Source organism: Adiantum capillus-veneris, chromosome 1, assembly GCF_014529385.1.
Source record: "Adiantum capillus-veneris isolate H3 chromosome 1, ASM1452938v2, whole genome shotgun sequence".
NCBI lineage: Eukaryota > Viridiplantae > Streptophyta > Polypodiopsida > Polypodiales > Pteridaceae > Adiantum > Adiantum capillus-veneris.
The window spans coordinates 141,257,001-141,272,158 of NC_140931.1; the positions used below are offsets into that span (position 1 = coordinate 141,257,001).

The following is a 15,158-nucleotide window of genomic DNA, read 5'->3' on the forward strand; positions in this document are numbered from 1 at the left end:
GTTCGCTTTTAGAGTCTTCACATCACAGAACACTTTTGTGTTCCTCCCATTGTATCTGATCTTTCTGGTGACTTGCAAACTAATCAAAATAGATTTACAAAAAAGTGATCTTGAGTGTGAATAAGAAGAAAAGAAGGGTTTGAGATCATTTCTTCCAAATATGAAGTCTGGAGTCCAAAACCCATTGAATCGATGTATTCCATGTTTTATGATTGTTCCCAGGACTCTCTCTCTCTCTCACACACACACACACACACATACACTTGTAACTTGCAAAAATCAAACTCACTCTGTTATTCCATGGCATGTTAAATAATTAAGATGAATTCAGTAATAGCAGTATTAATAATCATGCCACCATGGCCAGTACAATCAGTGAAAGCACATGCTGAGCTCAGCTTGCCAAAATTTGCTGTCCCAAACATGGGAAAAATGGGTGCCGCGGTCCAAGCTGACAATGATCCCGGGCAACTTTCTGGTATAGGATACAAATGCAAAAAAAAAAAGTGCCTTGTTGGAAGTATGTAGAGTACAAAGAATGCTGTCAACTTTCCGTGTCCAGAAAACCTACTAGACACTTCTCTAATAGGTACTCTGCATTCACCCAGCTGTGGTACTTGTCTTGGAACTGTCAAGAACATCAACTCCATGACAAGTTACATAAAAAAACAACTCATGGTGCAAATGCCATACTTTCTCTGTTAGGTGCCCATGGAAGCTGTCTTATATGCAAAGAAACAAACCGCATGCATGCACACAGACACACATGCTCGCAAGCACATTTCTAGACAAACCGATAAAAGCCCAAATTCACCTCTAGAAGAAAGTGTGATCACTCATAAGACAGCAGCTATCCATCGTGAATGGCATCAATCAACTACTACGACACCCATAATGATGTCATAAGTGCCAAATGATGGGGTTAAAATTAGGATCAATATCTACGGTCCCCACTTATTGTTCACAAAGAGTTGACAGACATGTAAGGATACTAAAAAGAGCTGTACAATCCTTGCCAGCGCCCTTCATGATCATATCCACACCTGAGAATTTGAAGAAAAAAACCATTAATACCATGCTTCACATAGCAATCATTTGGTATCAATAGCCTACAGAAGGGAAAAAAAAACCCACCTCCTGGATGAAACTTCAGATACGGCGTAATATTGTACACTCGCCCTTTCAGAATCGTCCATGCATCGTCCTCGCTTCGATGCTGTTTAACTTCTGCCTTTGTAATTAACCTTCTATTTGTAGCACCCTTTAAGCCTGCATTCTCAAGTAACCACATGTTGGTACAATCTGTCATCATTTCATTGACCTCCTTGGAGGACCTCTTCTTATTTAGGCTTTGATAAAGAGTACTACATCTCACCTCATAAACATCAATGACTTGCATCCTTCTAAAAAATTGGCAGTTAAACAAGTTGAGGAAGCCGAAGAAGAGACTGACCATGAAGAGGTTCAGGACGAAGAGAAAGCCAAAACCCACATCATCTACCAACAACAGGGGTTCCAACTCTTTCCTCAATCCAGAGGATTTTCAGAAAGAGATCCAGCGTGAGGTGGACATTGGCTAGCATGAGGCATGTTCCAGCATGTGACGCGAGTCGAAATCGTTTCCAGGCTTGTTGGGCAGAAGCCTGCGTTTTCCAACATGGCGGCCAAAGGTGCTTGTGTTTATGCATCGGTTCTTGGAGTACCGGCATGGGTGCTTTGGCCAGAGAGTTCCAGAGCAGCACAAGAACGTGGCAGAAAAGGCAACATGAAAGCAGGGCTGGTACCGGATTGCATGGGGACCGACCCGAGTCAGATGGACAAAAGTACAGAACTTTGCAGCGCATGGGGCAAGGTAAAAGATCAAGAAGCCCTCATTTTCTTTGATGGAGGAGCCAAGGCCAACTTCATTTCACTTGAATTGGCGGCTCGACTTGAGATTACGCACGACAGGATGGGGCCACCGGCGGAGGCAGTTCTAGCGGCGACCGAACGGATGTTGCCATTACACCTGTCATTGGCAAACTTCGTTTGCATTGTCAAGGGTATTTAGGGCACGAGGAATTTTACATCATGTCTTTGGAAGAGTGTGACGTCCTCCTAGGAATCCCTTGGTACCACAAGAACAACGCCGTGGTCGACTATCAGGCCAAGAAAGCGACTTTGACGAATGAGAAGGGCAAGAAAATTGTACTTGATGTAAAATTGAACGACGAGTCCGTCCCTATTGTATCAGCTTCGGCCATTTCAAAATTAATGAAATCCAGTCTTTTAGTTTACTCAATCTATTTGAAAGAATCGAGAACAACGAACCAACATGTCTGACTTGGATAAAGAACAACAAGAATTTCTGCACACACATGCTAATTGTTTCTCAGAAGGCCGAGTTACCTCCATCTCGTCCCGAGGACCACACCATTGACTTGATTCCTAGAAGCACACCACCAAACAGGCCACCTTATCGAGTTAGCCAAGCCCAGAATGAAGAAATCATGAACCAAGTGAAAGAAATTTTAGAAAAGGGTCTCATCCAGGGTTGTCCTCGTTCAACGTACGAGACGTTCTGTACGACTCGTACGTTCCGTACATGACTTGTTTTTTTTTTTTTTTGCGGGGGTGATTTGTGGTGTGGGATTGTTTTGCATCTCGACTGTATTTGACCAAGAGCCCAATGGCTGCATTGGCTCAAACAACCATGACCTATGTGCGACGAGGCTCAGGTAGCGGATCTACTATGGCCGCCACCACTTTGGAGATCATGATTCTTCTTTCTTCGGACATTGCCGTTACCAATGTCCATGGACAGATCTTTCATGTTCTAACTTGTAAGACTTAAGTTACAAGTATTTAGTACTAAGTACTAAGGTCTATGTCATGACTCTACGATCTATCATGTTCTAACTTCTGAGTTTGAAAACTTCTTGGTTTAGTCTCTCTTGTAGTGTGTAAGACGCATGATTTTTTTTTGCATCGTACGTTACGTCACCGTACGTCTAATTTTTTTTAGTTCCATTAGTACCCCACGTCTTCGTACGTGTACCCGTCGTACGTGACCGTATGTGTCAACCTAGGTCTCATCCAACCTAGTATATCACCTTACTGTTCTCCGGTATTATTAACTAAAGAAAGACGGATCTTGAAGAATGTGCGTTGATTATAGAGCTCTCAATAAAATCACCATCAAAAACAGATTCTTGATTCCAAGGATCGATGGTATTCTTGACACACTTCAGAGATCCTCTTGTTTCAGCAGGATTGATTTGAAAAACGGATATAATCATATCAGAATTGCTCCGAGAGATGTCTATAAGACAGCCTTTCGGACAAGCTTTGGTTTATACGAATTTTTGGTGATGCCCTTTGGACTTACAAATGCTCCAGCAACTTTCAATCAAATGATAAATAGGATTTTCCGAGAGTATCGATCTTTTGTGGGCACTTTCTTTGATGACATTATAGTTTTTTCCAAGAATGAAGCAGAGCACCGACACCATCTGCTACAGGTCTTTCAAGCATTGCGAGATCATAGATTGGTTATTAATGCCAACAAGAGCGAGTTTTTCTTGCCGAAGATACATTTCTTGGGACACATCGTCTCAGCAGCAAGAGTACACATGGACCCGGCCATAATTGAGACTATCCGCGATTGGTGTGACTTGAAGAATGTCCATGAAGTTTGAAGCTTTTTGGGCTTGTGCTCTTATTATCGGCGGTTCATTCGGAAGTTTGCAAAGACAGCTTGACCTTTGCACTTATTGACTCAGAAAGGAGTCCCTTTCTCGTGCGGACCGACAAAGGTGACTCCTTTTGTGACACTTAAGAAAAATTGACTACTGGACCAGCGTTGGCTTTGCCAGATTTGCAAAATCCGTTCGAAGTTTATTGTGATGCTTGTGGTCATAGTCTAGGAGCTGTCTTGATGCAAGAAGGCCATGTAATTGCTTATGAAAGCAGAATGTTTTCAAGGCCAGAATTAGTAGCACAGATCTATGAGAAAGAGCTATTGGCAGTGATCCATGCTCTTACATGGTGGCGACACTATCTACTCGGAGGCAATTTCACACTTTTTACGGATCATCAGAGTTTACGCTACTTCTTGTCACAAAAGCAGCTTTCAGAAAAGCAGATGCAATGGGCTAACATCTTGTCACAATTTCACTTCCAGATTGTCCATGTTCAGGGACAAAAAAATTTAGTAGCAGATGCATTGTCTCGAAGCCCCTAGTCTTGGCTATTTCCGTGATTCATCACAAAAGCTTCAAGGATATGCTTGACCAATACGCCACAGATCCTAACTTTGTGGACATTTTGACTCGGATACAAAATGGGGAGATAGTTCCAAGATATTCCATACAGGATGGCTACTTGATGAAGAAAACGATGTTATGTGTTACACAGTCTTTGAGAGAAAAGGTCTTGACCGAATGCCATTGTCCACCTTTTACGAGTCACGGCAGCATCGATACCACCTTGAAGGGTGTCGAGCGTTGCTTCTATTGGCCGAGACTCAAAAAGGATGTGGACGACTTTGTTCGCAGTTGTTTAGTATGCCAAAAGGTCAAGTTTGACAGGCATAAGGCACAGGGATTACTACAGCCTTTACCCATTCCCACCCACCCCTGGGAAAGCATTGCTATGGATTTCATCTTTGATCTCCCGACGACTCAAAGTGGGCATGATGGCATTTGGACTGTCATTGACAGAATTAGCAAGCAAGCTCAATTCCTTCCAGTAAAGAAAACAGTCAAGCCAAATCATTTAGCGAGAGTGTTCATTGCTCAGATATTTCGGTTACCTGGCATGCCTGAGACCATAGTCTCCAATAGAGACCCCTGATTCACGAGTTTGTTTTGGAAGGCTATTTGGGAGAACATTGGCACGCGGTTGCAATTCTCGTCCTTATTCTACCCGCAGGCTGATGGGCAATTTGAGATAGCCAATTCAGTGGTTTTAGATTTATTGAAGTCTTACATTTCTGATCAAAAGACTTAATGGAAAAATATTTGCCTTTGGTGTTCACTCTTTGATGGGAAAGGCGCCATTTGAGGTAATTGAAGGTGCTAAGAAGGTCCCTCCTTTCTAAGCACTAAAGACAAGATTTTTGAAGCACAACTCTAGATAAGTCTCAAGCACGGCACAAGAAGGCAGCGGATCAACATTGACGCGACTTGAAGTTGAAGGAAGGTGATTGGGTGCTTTTACGTTTTGAGAAGGCACGTCTAAGGCAAAAGGAAAAGGAGCGGCTTTTTCCAAAGCTTAGCATGAGATATTATGGCTTTCCAGATTAGAAAAAAGATAAATGATGTATCCTTCAGACTTAAGTTGCCAAATACTTGGAAGATTCACAATACATTTCATGTGAGCCTGTTGAAACCCTTTAAGGGTGAGGTGCCAGTTGATGGGGAGCCTGATGAGCAACCCAAAGTGGAAGAGAGAGAGGAGATACTCGTTCCAGAACAGATTTTGGCACATAAGGAAAGAAAAGTGAAAGGTAAAAGTAATTCGACGGTTCTTAGTGAAATTTAAGAACTATCCGGCATTGAATGCGAAGTGGATGGAGAAGGAGGACCTAGAAGATACTCCTCAAATTTTGGAACTTTACCTTGAGGCTTTCGGTTTAGCTACATCTACTCCGAAAGATCCCGTGGATCAGCAAGGTTGAATCTGGTGCAAACAGGATTGCACGAGAGGGGAGTCACTCCGCTCTCCTGCCACAGATTACTTGGATAGAAGAGAGTCATTGATTTTCCTTTGGATTTCAGGGATACTGCTGTGATGACAATATTATGTTGTATGACTTTATGAAAGATGAAATGGGAATTCCCGAAATTGAACCTGAATGATGTGTACTCTCTCATGTGATCTGTTTGAGTGCAGGAACTGAAAGATGAAATGACTGCAACATTTTGGTCTTGAGAATCTCTATAGACATGATCGCAATATGGATTAGTTAATCCGGTATCAGTGAGGTCCGGGATGGATCTAGATGCGATTACTAAATATGTTGCTGGCAGTCATGGCTGAGATTTGGAATGAATCTTTATGAGATTTCTCATGTGATGTGACTGTTGTCTTTGTACAAGTGCTAGATGTGTCTTGTCTCGTGCGTCGATACTTAAGAGTTAGTGTCTAATGAATTGGTTTATGGCCTCTGTCTGTTTTGCAGGCATAATCGAGGGCGATTACCATTCTTTCAAGAAGGGGTTATGTCACAAATTGTTGACGTGGCATGCCAATTAATGGACAAATGCTGAGGGGACACCTAATAAGTTGTCCCAAACTTATGGATAAGTACCGAGAGGCCCATAGGGACACTAGCCTTTAAAAAAAAGTGCGAGCGATTTGCTGATGTGGCTGTTGTACGGAAATCCGCGATCTGCACTAATGACGTGGCCTGCCGTACGGAATTCCGCAAATTGCATTGGCTGCTTTAGGCACTAGCTTTTGGCACTAGATGCCTTTGGACTCACGCTTTTCGTGTAAATTGCGTTTCCAAGGCCAAGGGCCTTTAAAATAAGACCCTAGGCTCCCCTCTGGCTCATTCAGAGCTGACAAGCCGAAGAGCAGAAGGGAGCCAGGGTGAATTGTACTTGCTCAATTGTTGATACAAAAAGAAATACCGAAAGGGGCACCAGTCTTTGAGGCCAATCTCTCTTGGCACGGAACTACGTCGGGCCGTGTCGACTCAACTAAACTGTGAATGAATTTTTAAAGTGTTTTAAATCTCTCTCTCTCTCTCTCTCTATCGTGTCGCTACAGATTCTAGACTTGGGGTGCCCAAGTTTGTTACAGTGGCCGGAATAGCAAAGGACGCTCGTGCTTTTTCTCCCAACGATAGCAGATGGGGGTGACAAATAGAGAGAAGAGAGAGACAAAGAGGGTGGCGGCAGGTTCTAGAGAGAGGAGAGAGATTGCTAGCTTTCTGTTGTTTTAGCCAGATTGGAGACGTCTCCTTTTATGTTGTTTTTTTTTCAATTAAGTGGGCAGCTGGTCACTTATTAAAATAAGTGTCAACTTGTTTAAAAACTCAGTAAAAGCTTGTGAGCTGAAAACTAATGCTTACATAGCACTCCCTAGGCATCCTTGGATGCAACCTCATGCACAGATCCAATGCAAACATAGACTTCCTCGCGAAAAGCATGAAAACACTTAAAAATATCCTGTTGTTACTCAAAGCTTCTTAGAACCCATTTTTATTTATGTGCTTGCATCTTTACGTGCAATTTCTTACCCAGCTCGGATTTCCTACTCAGACCAACAAAATATTTCCTATCCGATGCTTTTGTCACCCATCCTATGATGCATCAGGAATATCCCTTGACCGGTTTCTTTCACCGAACTTACAGAACACTCCTTCGCGATGCTTCATGTCACCTATCATATGACACATCAAAGATGACCGTTCCTAATGGCTTTTATCAGTTCCTGTAGATCTACAATTCCAAACTTAACAGTTCAAATGTACACATAGAAATTAGAAAATAAAAAAATAGTCAATTTAGCAACATCCCTCTGGCTTCTAAAACATTGTCATCAATTGTAGTGCTTGTACATATTGTAACAAACCACTGACGTGTCAAGCCACTGAAGACCCAACCCTAGCCGACCTGCACATCCCGACAATGGGGACTAAACCCTAAGAGAAGAAGCAACACAAGAAGTCTTCCCAACTTACAGAGTCTTGCAGAGTGGCCTAGTCTTTAACAAGAAGTTCCCACCAACTTATGGGACCCCATCCAATGGGGCCCTAGTCTCCACACACACGCACAAGCGTAAAATTGATGGCGTAGCTGGTTGTACGGACGCACCCGCGTTTTTCACTAACACTACTGACATGGCAGACTATACAACAGATTCCGCGTTTGGCATTGACAGCTGCTGACATGGCAACGTACGAAATTCCTTGCTTTTGCGCTAGACAGTTTTTTTGGACCAGATGCTTTTGGACTTCTCAGGCCAAGGGCCTTTAAATAGGTGCTTAGGGCCCATTCTTTGGCAATTTTCTCACATGGAAGTGCAGAGCAAAGGGGGGTCCGGCAATGTACTGAGTTGAAGCAATATAAAGAAATACCGAAAGGGGTGACAAGGTTTGGGGCCACTGCTCTCTTGGGGTGGAACTCCGCCACTCCCCGTCTTGAGTGTCCTGCATCTCTTTCAATTTAGTGTTATTTAAAGTGCTCAAAGTTTTTCTTGTTTGTTCTTTTCCGTTGGCACGTGGTGTCCTCCCGTTACAGTGGTATCAGAGCTCCAGTCGTGTGCTTTTCTCAAAGCATACCGGTCCTACCAAGGACAGATAGAGCACCATGGCGTTTATGGATTCGGTAGAGTATTTGCAATTTCTCCTCGACGAGCTTTGCGACATTCTTTCACGGCATCTGCAACAAACTCTCCCAATGTTGCAGGGTTTCCAACATCTTCTAAATTACATGTTACCCCCTCTGATGCCCCAGGTGGTACCTCCTCCTCTGGCACCGAAAATATGCGAGCCTCTAACCGGCAATCTTCTCAACCGTCTGTTCTAATCGGGGGAGTCTTTAAAATATGGTGCACCGGTCTAACCCTGATCCAGTGCAACCGCCTCTGCCATCGACGTTGCCACCACCACCACTGCCACCAAGATACAATGGTTGGAGCCCGTATGGATATCCTTATTACCCATACCTGGGATACACATCTAACCAACCAAAAGAAATCAAAGATGGCAACACGAGAATAAAATTTAGGGGTGAAAGATCGGAAGAAAGCTTTACAGTTCCTCCAACAATTCAATAACATCTATGCTTTCAGGAACTATACAGAAGAATTCAAGATTTCTTGAGCAACGGGATTTCTTAAAGATAATGCTATGTAGTGGTGAAGTTCAATCGCAACACAACCGCATGCTCTAAGAACATGGCAAGCTTTCAAGACAATTTTTACACACAATTATATGACTTCTTTCGTTGAAGTCCAGATATTGTTGGTATAGGGCAACTTGAAAATGCTTGCCACAAAGACCATGGAAGACTATAACAAAAGGTTTCTCGACGTCTACCTTCTAGCGTCTTTCTTCAAGTTGATTTCCTTGGAGGACCAATGCGAGCGATACACCATTCGATTGCCGTCACCTTTACAGGAATATTATCTACCTAAACAAGTATCGACAATGCAAAAGCTAATGGACCATCCCACAGTCGGCTACAAACTTATGAAAGAAAAGCTCGAGTTCACTACAAAAGCAACTCCAGCAAATAACTAGAACTCCCGGCAACACCAACCAAATCCCCGGGAATCTCCTAAAAGTCAACCTCAAAGACCTCGTCTGACACAGCATCAACGAGAAACATTGTTACAAGAAGGCCGATGTTTGAGTGTTATCAAAGTGCACATACTTTCAATACATGTCCTCAAAGAGTCCCGACGTCTCTAGAGCAACCTTCCGCTCCGACAACAAAAAGATCCAGAGGGCCACCTCTGGCTAAGAAAGCTAGACCAGCTATCGAACTTGTACCTGATATTTATGGCATAAACCTCGAAAGTTCAAATAAATTGTGCAAAGCATATGGCATGAAAGCCCTGATTTTCTTCGATCCCGGAGCTACCGAAAATTTCATCCATCCAATTGGGACGCTTCTATCACCGAGACAGGCACCACATGCCAATGGAAAAGAACAGATTGAACAACTTTAAGCACGTCAAATTACAACTAAACTGAAAGAGATAGAAAGTGCACCATACGAGACGGGGAGTGACGAAGTTCCACCCCAAGAGAGCAATGGCCCCAAACGCTAGCGCCCCTTTCAGTATTTCTTTATATTGCTTGAACTCAGTACAATGCTGATACTCCACGCTCTGCACCTTTACACTGAAGCGTGCCAGAGACTGAGGCCTCTGCACATATTTAAAGGCCCTTGGCCTACGAAAAGCAGTTACATGAAAAGCTTGAAACTCAAAGCATCTGGCCCAAAAGCAGCCAGTGCGTTTTGCAGAAATCCGTACAGCTGCCATATCATCATGTCAACACAAATTGCAAAAGTTCATACAAATTGCCACATCATCAGTTTGTGACATCCTCCCTTCTTGAAAGAAAGTAATCGTCCTCGATTACACCTACAAAACAACTATAAGACAGAAACTTTCTTCAGGAAACTCACTCTATGTACTCGTGTACTAGAGCCCACAACAACGTATTTTCATTGAACATGCAATTCACAAATCACACACTTAGTTCACAGTGTTTCAATCATTCAGTCTAGTCATCTCATCCGTCTAGAAGTCTTGATACACCTAAATCCCTGTCTAGCCATCTCATCCCTTCGGAACTTTTGATGCACTCACCACAATATCCAGTCATCTCATTCATATGGGAATCTTGATATACTAGAATCTTATTTCATCATTCGTTCAAATTTCAAACAAAATTCATGATTCTTATCTTGAATCGTGATCGGGTTCATTCTTGAGTCGTCATTGCTCCCAATTGCTTTCATATGCACCTGCAAAACAGGTAAAACTCCAAGGAGATGGCTCACCTCGTTGTTGCAGAAGAGTGGATGTCCAGCTCCATGCTTCCCAATGCTTACAGATGCGAGTTCCTTGCTCCTATTACATGTTATCTGTACACAAATAACAAGATCTTCCAAAAACATTTTCCAAACATGCCGAAATTTTCTACAGAAATCTTAATTTTCCAAAGTAGTTGGATATAAAATCCGTTCATATCAATGCGTAGAGTTCGTTGAGAAGATCAACTTTGCTTTGTGTCACATATCCAAATTCTCAATCGTCGCTCTGATACCACTGTCACGTGGACAAGCACCACGTGCCAATAGAAAAGAACAGACTGAACAACTTTAAGCACTTCATATAACAACCGAAAGAGATTGAAAGTGCAGGACACACGAGACAAGGAGTGGCGGAGTTCCACCTCAAGAGAGCATTGGCCCCAAACGTTGTCGCCTTTTTCTGTATTTCTTTATATTGCTTGAACTCATTACAATGCCCGTACTCCACGCTCTGCACCTTCAGCTCCTTACTCCGACATTGGTTGCTACATTTCAATTTTGATTACTTGTACACGTTGCCAGGTGAAGGCTCTTTGTATTAATGTAAGTTGCCTTGAGTCAATTCAATGAGTTTGTTGTAGGAAAATGACCCACCGTACTTGGAACACAATGTATGCTCCTTCCTAGAGTGGAATGCACCCTGTCAATCCAAATTCCCAATGCAACTCTTGGTGCATAGCTCTTCCTTGTGTGCAAGAGGAGACAATGTGTGTACACAATGAATGTCGCAATGCCCCTTTTCTATGGCACACCTACTATTATGCACAACCTAATTAGCAAAACGGGGATTCAAAGACGCCACATTGATTAAGCAGGTAAGATTCATGGGGAAACTTGATTAATTACTTCAAAAATACATTACATTGTGTAAAATAAAGGAAAAATTATTAGCACTATTACATAAGTTCAGCCACCATGCAAAAGAGAGCATATAGGAGTCGAGAAGTACAAATAGAGTGAAGCTCGTGAGAGGATGTGGAAGCTATGCGTTCCTTGGTGTTCATAAAGCTCTCAAGATCTTAATGTGATGAGCTTTCCAAAATTTGAAGAGTCTTGCTGAGTGGCCTAGTCTTTAAAAAGTTCCCACCAACTTATGGGACCCCATCTGATGGGGCCCTCGTGACATTAGACATTATAGAATAAAGCAAGACCCCCCCACATACACAAGCGTAAATCTGATGACGCAACTAGTTGTGCAGACTACACCCACGTTTTCCACTGACACTGCTGACATGGCAAACTGTAGAGCAGAACCCGCATTTTGCGTTGACAACTACTGACGTGGCAACGTACGGAATTCCCAATTTTTGCGCTGGACAGTTTTTTTTGGACCAGATGCTTTTAGAGTTTGAGGTTTTTCATAAAAACTCATTCTCATGCCAAGGGTCTTTAAATACGTGCTTAGGGCCCATTCTCTGGCAATTTTCCCGCATGGAAGTGCAGAGCAAAGGGGTTTCGGCAGTGTACTGAGTTAAAGCAATATAAAGAAATACCGAAAGGGGCGCCAAGGTTTGGGGCCAGTGCTCTCTTGGGGTGGAACTCCATCACTCCTCGTTTCATGTGTGGTGCATCTCTTTCAATTCAATGTTATTTGAAGTGCAAAAAGTTTGTCTCGTTTGTTCTTTTCTGTTGGCACAAGGTGTCCTTCCCTTACTCATATCCTTCCAGAATCTCGAGATACGGTGCTAATTTCTGTTCGGTCATCCATTGAGGATCCAACGTAGAATAGTTCTTCAACTTTACCAAATACTTCCGTGTAATCTTTATGAACTTTAGTGGCCGCTACTGATGATGAATGATTTGCCTCGATTAGAGTATCTCTCCTGTTTCCTCAAACTCGAGGAGTTCCTCAGCAATAGGTCAACTTGAAGGCGGTACCACCAGAGTTACCAGGGAAGCTTGTCTAGGGGCCTGGAATGCCGGAACGGCGTTCCAGGGGCGGGGGAGTGGCTAGAACGTTTCAGAACAGCTGCCCGTTCTGGGAAGACCTGACAAACCAGAACGTCTGGGCCTGAACGCTCTGGAACGGGCCGGAACGGCCTGGGAACGGATGGAACGCTTTGTTTCGGCCAATCTCATAGTCTGAGCACAATGTCCTCTGAGCAAATGGATGTTCAGGTTGTTTCTACTCAATTTGCTGAAGAGTTTGGCCATTGCATTCGCAACATTCGAGATGTCACAAACTGGTGACATGGCTGGCTGCCCATGTGTATACACACCCCGGGAAAATGGAAATGACTTTAAAGGCTGACGGGGCTGGCTGTACGGCAAGTTCGGAATTTGCGGAAAACCTGCCACGTGGCAGCTGTACGGACACTCGCAAAAAGCGGCACTGATTGCGGCAGTTTTTAAATGCTTTTGGACAGCTTTTGGACCTTGCTTTATTCCACGCAAGTTGAGAAAGAGAGAGAACTCCTTTGCTTTATTTTATGCGCGAGAGAGAGAGAGAGAGAGAGAGAGAGAGAGAGAGCCTTGATGCTTTATTTTTAGAAGGATTTTGATTTTCAGCTTTTAGGGGCTCTGCTTTTAGCATCCCTTTGTAATCTTTAAATATGCGGGTATGGCCTCATAACTCAGGGCATCTAGACGCAAAGTCTGAATGTGAGCGCCTGCCTGCACTCTTGTACTTTGAACACAGATTAATACAAAAAGAAATACCGAAAGGGGCGCCAGTCTTTGGGGCCAATATCTCTAGGCACGAAACTTCGTCGGGCCAGTGTCGAATCAATTGTGAATTGTGAATTGTTTGAAGTGATCTTTTGTGGTGTCGCGGTAGATTCTCGACGTGGAGTGTCCAAGTCTGTTACAGTGGTATCAGAGCGCGTCCGATTTCTCTCCTACGAGAAATCCGATCCTTTTTACACGGCACCTATGGCTTCAGGCAAAGATCAGTCGACTCCCTCTGCATCCGGAGATACGGGAAGGGATCACAACGAAGATTCACGCAAGTACGGCTCGGCTCGGCCTACTCAGGCAAAGCGTCAAGAGATGGAGTGTCGACAACTGATCGGCGATGCAACAAAGACAATGCTTAATTTTGCCACGGACCCGAAATTTGCAAAATATATGAGCCAGACTTCTTTCGATGAGGTGCACACACAGTGGCGGAAGACCACAAAACCACCCCCCAAACTCACTCTCAAGAAACCTCCTACTCCCAGGAAGTATACAGAGCAAGAATTAGAAGAGGTGGTTGATGCACGAATTGCTCAACTTTTTGACGCGCAGAACAAAGCTAAAAAGCACGCCAAAAAGCAGAAGAAAGGCGTTGACTTCCCGAGTTATTTGGGTCGTCAGTCTACTTTTAAAAAGGGAAGAAAACAGAAGAAGCGTGTTCAATTTGAAGGAGAACCTAGTTCTTCTTCTTCTTCTTCTTCTTCTTCTTCTTTTGACAATTCTTCTAGCTCATCGCACTCGAGCGAAGAAGACAAAAAAGGCAAAAAGCGAAGCAAAAAGCAAAGCTTCAGAAAGGGCAAGAAAAAGGCAAAGAAGTCTAAATCTTGCCCCCTGGTTGACAGTTCTACAGAGGACTCGTCTAGTTCGGACTCTGATGACAACAACTTTTATGCAAAGCAGAAGAATTTTTACAAAGCCAACTAGTATGACTTTCTAGAAGACAAAAGCAAGAAAGTCTGAGAGTTTAAGGAAGGTGGACGGTTAATTAAATTTAACACGTTTTCTGGTTATAGAGATGCTTCGAAGGCTTTGTCTTTTGTACAGCAGTTTGACATCACTTTCGCTAGAGGGCGTTACTTAGAGCACTCTAAGTTTCGGAGAGCTGCCTCTTACTTTAAGGGGAATGCTCAAACTTGGTGGCCCACGCTTCTATTAAACAAGACAACGCCAGTTAAATGGCTGAAATTCAAAAGGCTTGTTCTTTCTTCATGGCTGACTCGAGAGTATGAACGCGACATACGAACTGCTTGGAACCATCTTCGGATGACCAAGAAGGAGCTCTTCTCTACCCGCCTCTTCATTTAAAAAGATCTTGTTCAAGGAACAGATTGAGCGGTTTACCTTGGGTCTTCCTACAGAGATCCGAGATCACTACTTACAACAAAAGTCAGCTTCCATTCAGGAGTTGATGAGTCACGCGAAACGGGGTTTTGCCATTCACTTAGGCAGTTTGACCTACCCCACAGATGAGATCATGACGCAAAGAGCCGAACAGACTTCGACAAATGAAAGTAGAAAGAGGAAGAGCAACCCAGAAAAGAAAGATGCACGACCCAAACTCACTCCTCAGGAGAGAGCTCGCTACATCAAGGAGGGGAAGTGCTTTGGATGTGGCGAAACTGGACATATCTCCGCGAAGTGCCCTAAAAAGGGACAAAAAGAACAAAACGACAAGGACGACAAAAGGCCTGAGAGTTTGAGAGCAGCTGAGGAACGTGGAAGAAAAGGCAAGATGAAAACAGAACTGGTTCCAGATTGCGTGGGTACCAGTCCCAGCACGATGGACGAGAGTACAGAACTTTGTCGAGCTTGGGGCAAAGTGAAAGACCAAGAAGCCCTGATCTTCTTTGATGGAGGAGCCAAGGCCAACTTCATTTCACCGGAATTGGCGGCGCGGCTCGAGATCACTCCTGATCGGATGGGATCACTTGCAGAGGCAGT

At 43.6% G+C, this 15,158-nt stretch overlaps 1 protein-coding gene across 3 annotated transcripts in view; it reads right to left on the reverse strand.

The window, feature by feature from the left end:
• Positions 1–270: 270 nt before the first annotated feature.
• The window catches only part of RLF (reduced lateral root formation), a 28,530-nt gene continuing 13,642 nt past the window's right edge, over positions 271–15,158 (reverse strand). For 2 of the 3 annotated variants that reach the window (XM_086521509.1, XM_086521512.1), the window contains exons 3-5: positions 1,135–1,269; positions 993–1,043; positions 271–628 (exon numbers count right to left, since the gene is read on the reverse strand). In XM_086521509.1, the coding sequence (XP_086377635.1) occupies positions 309–628; positions 993–1,043; positions 1,135–1,269 (506 nt within the window). In that variant the 3' untranslated portion in view covers positions 271–308. The remainder of the gene's footprint in view (positions 629–992; positions 1,044–1,134; positions 1,270–15,158) is intronic. The other variant, XM_086521519.1, reaches the window with a different exon arrangement.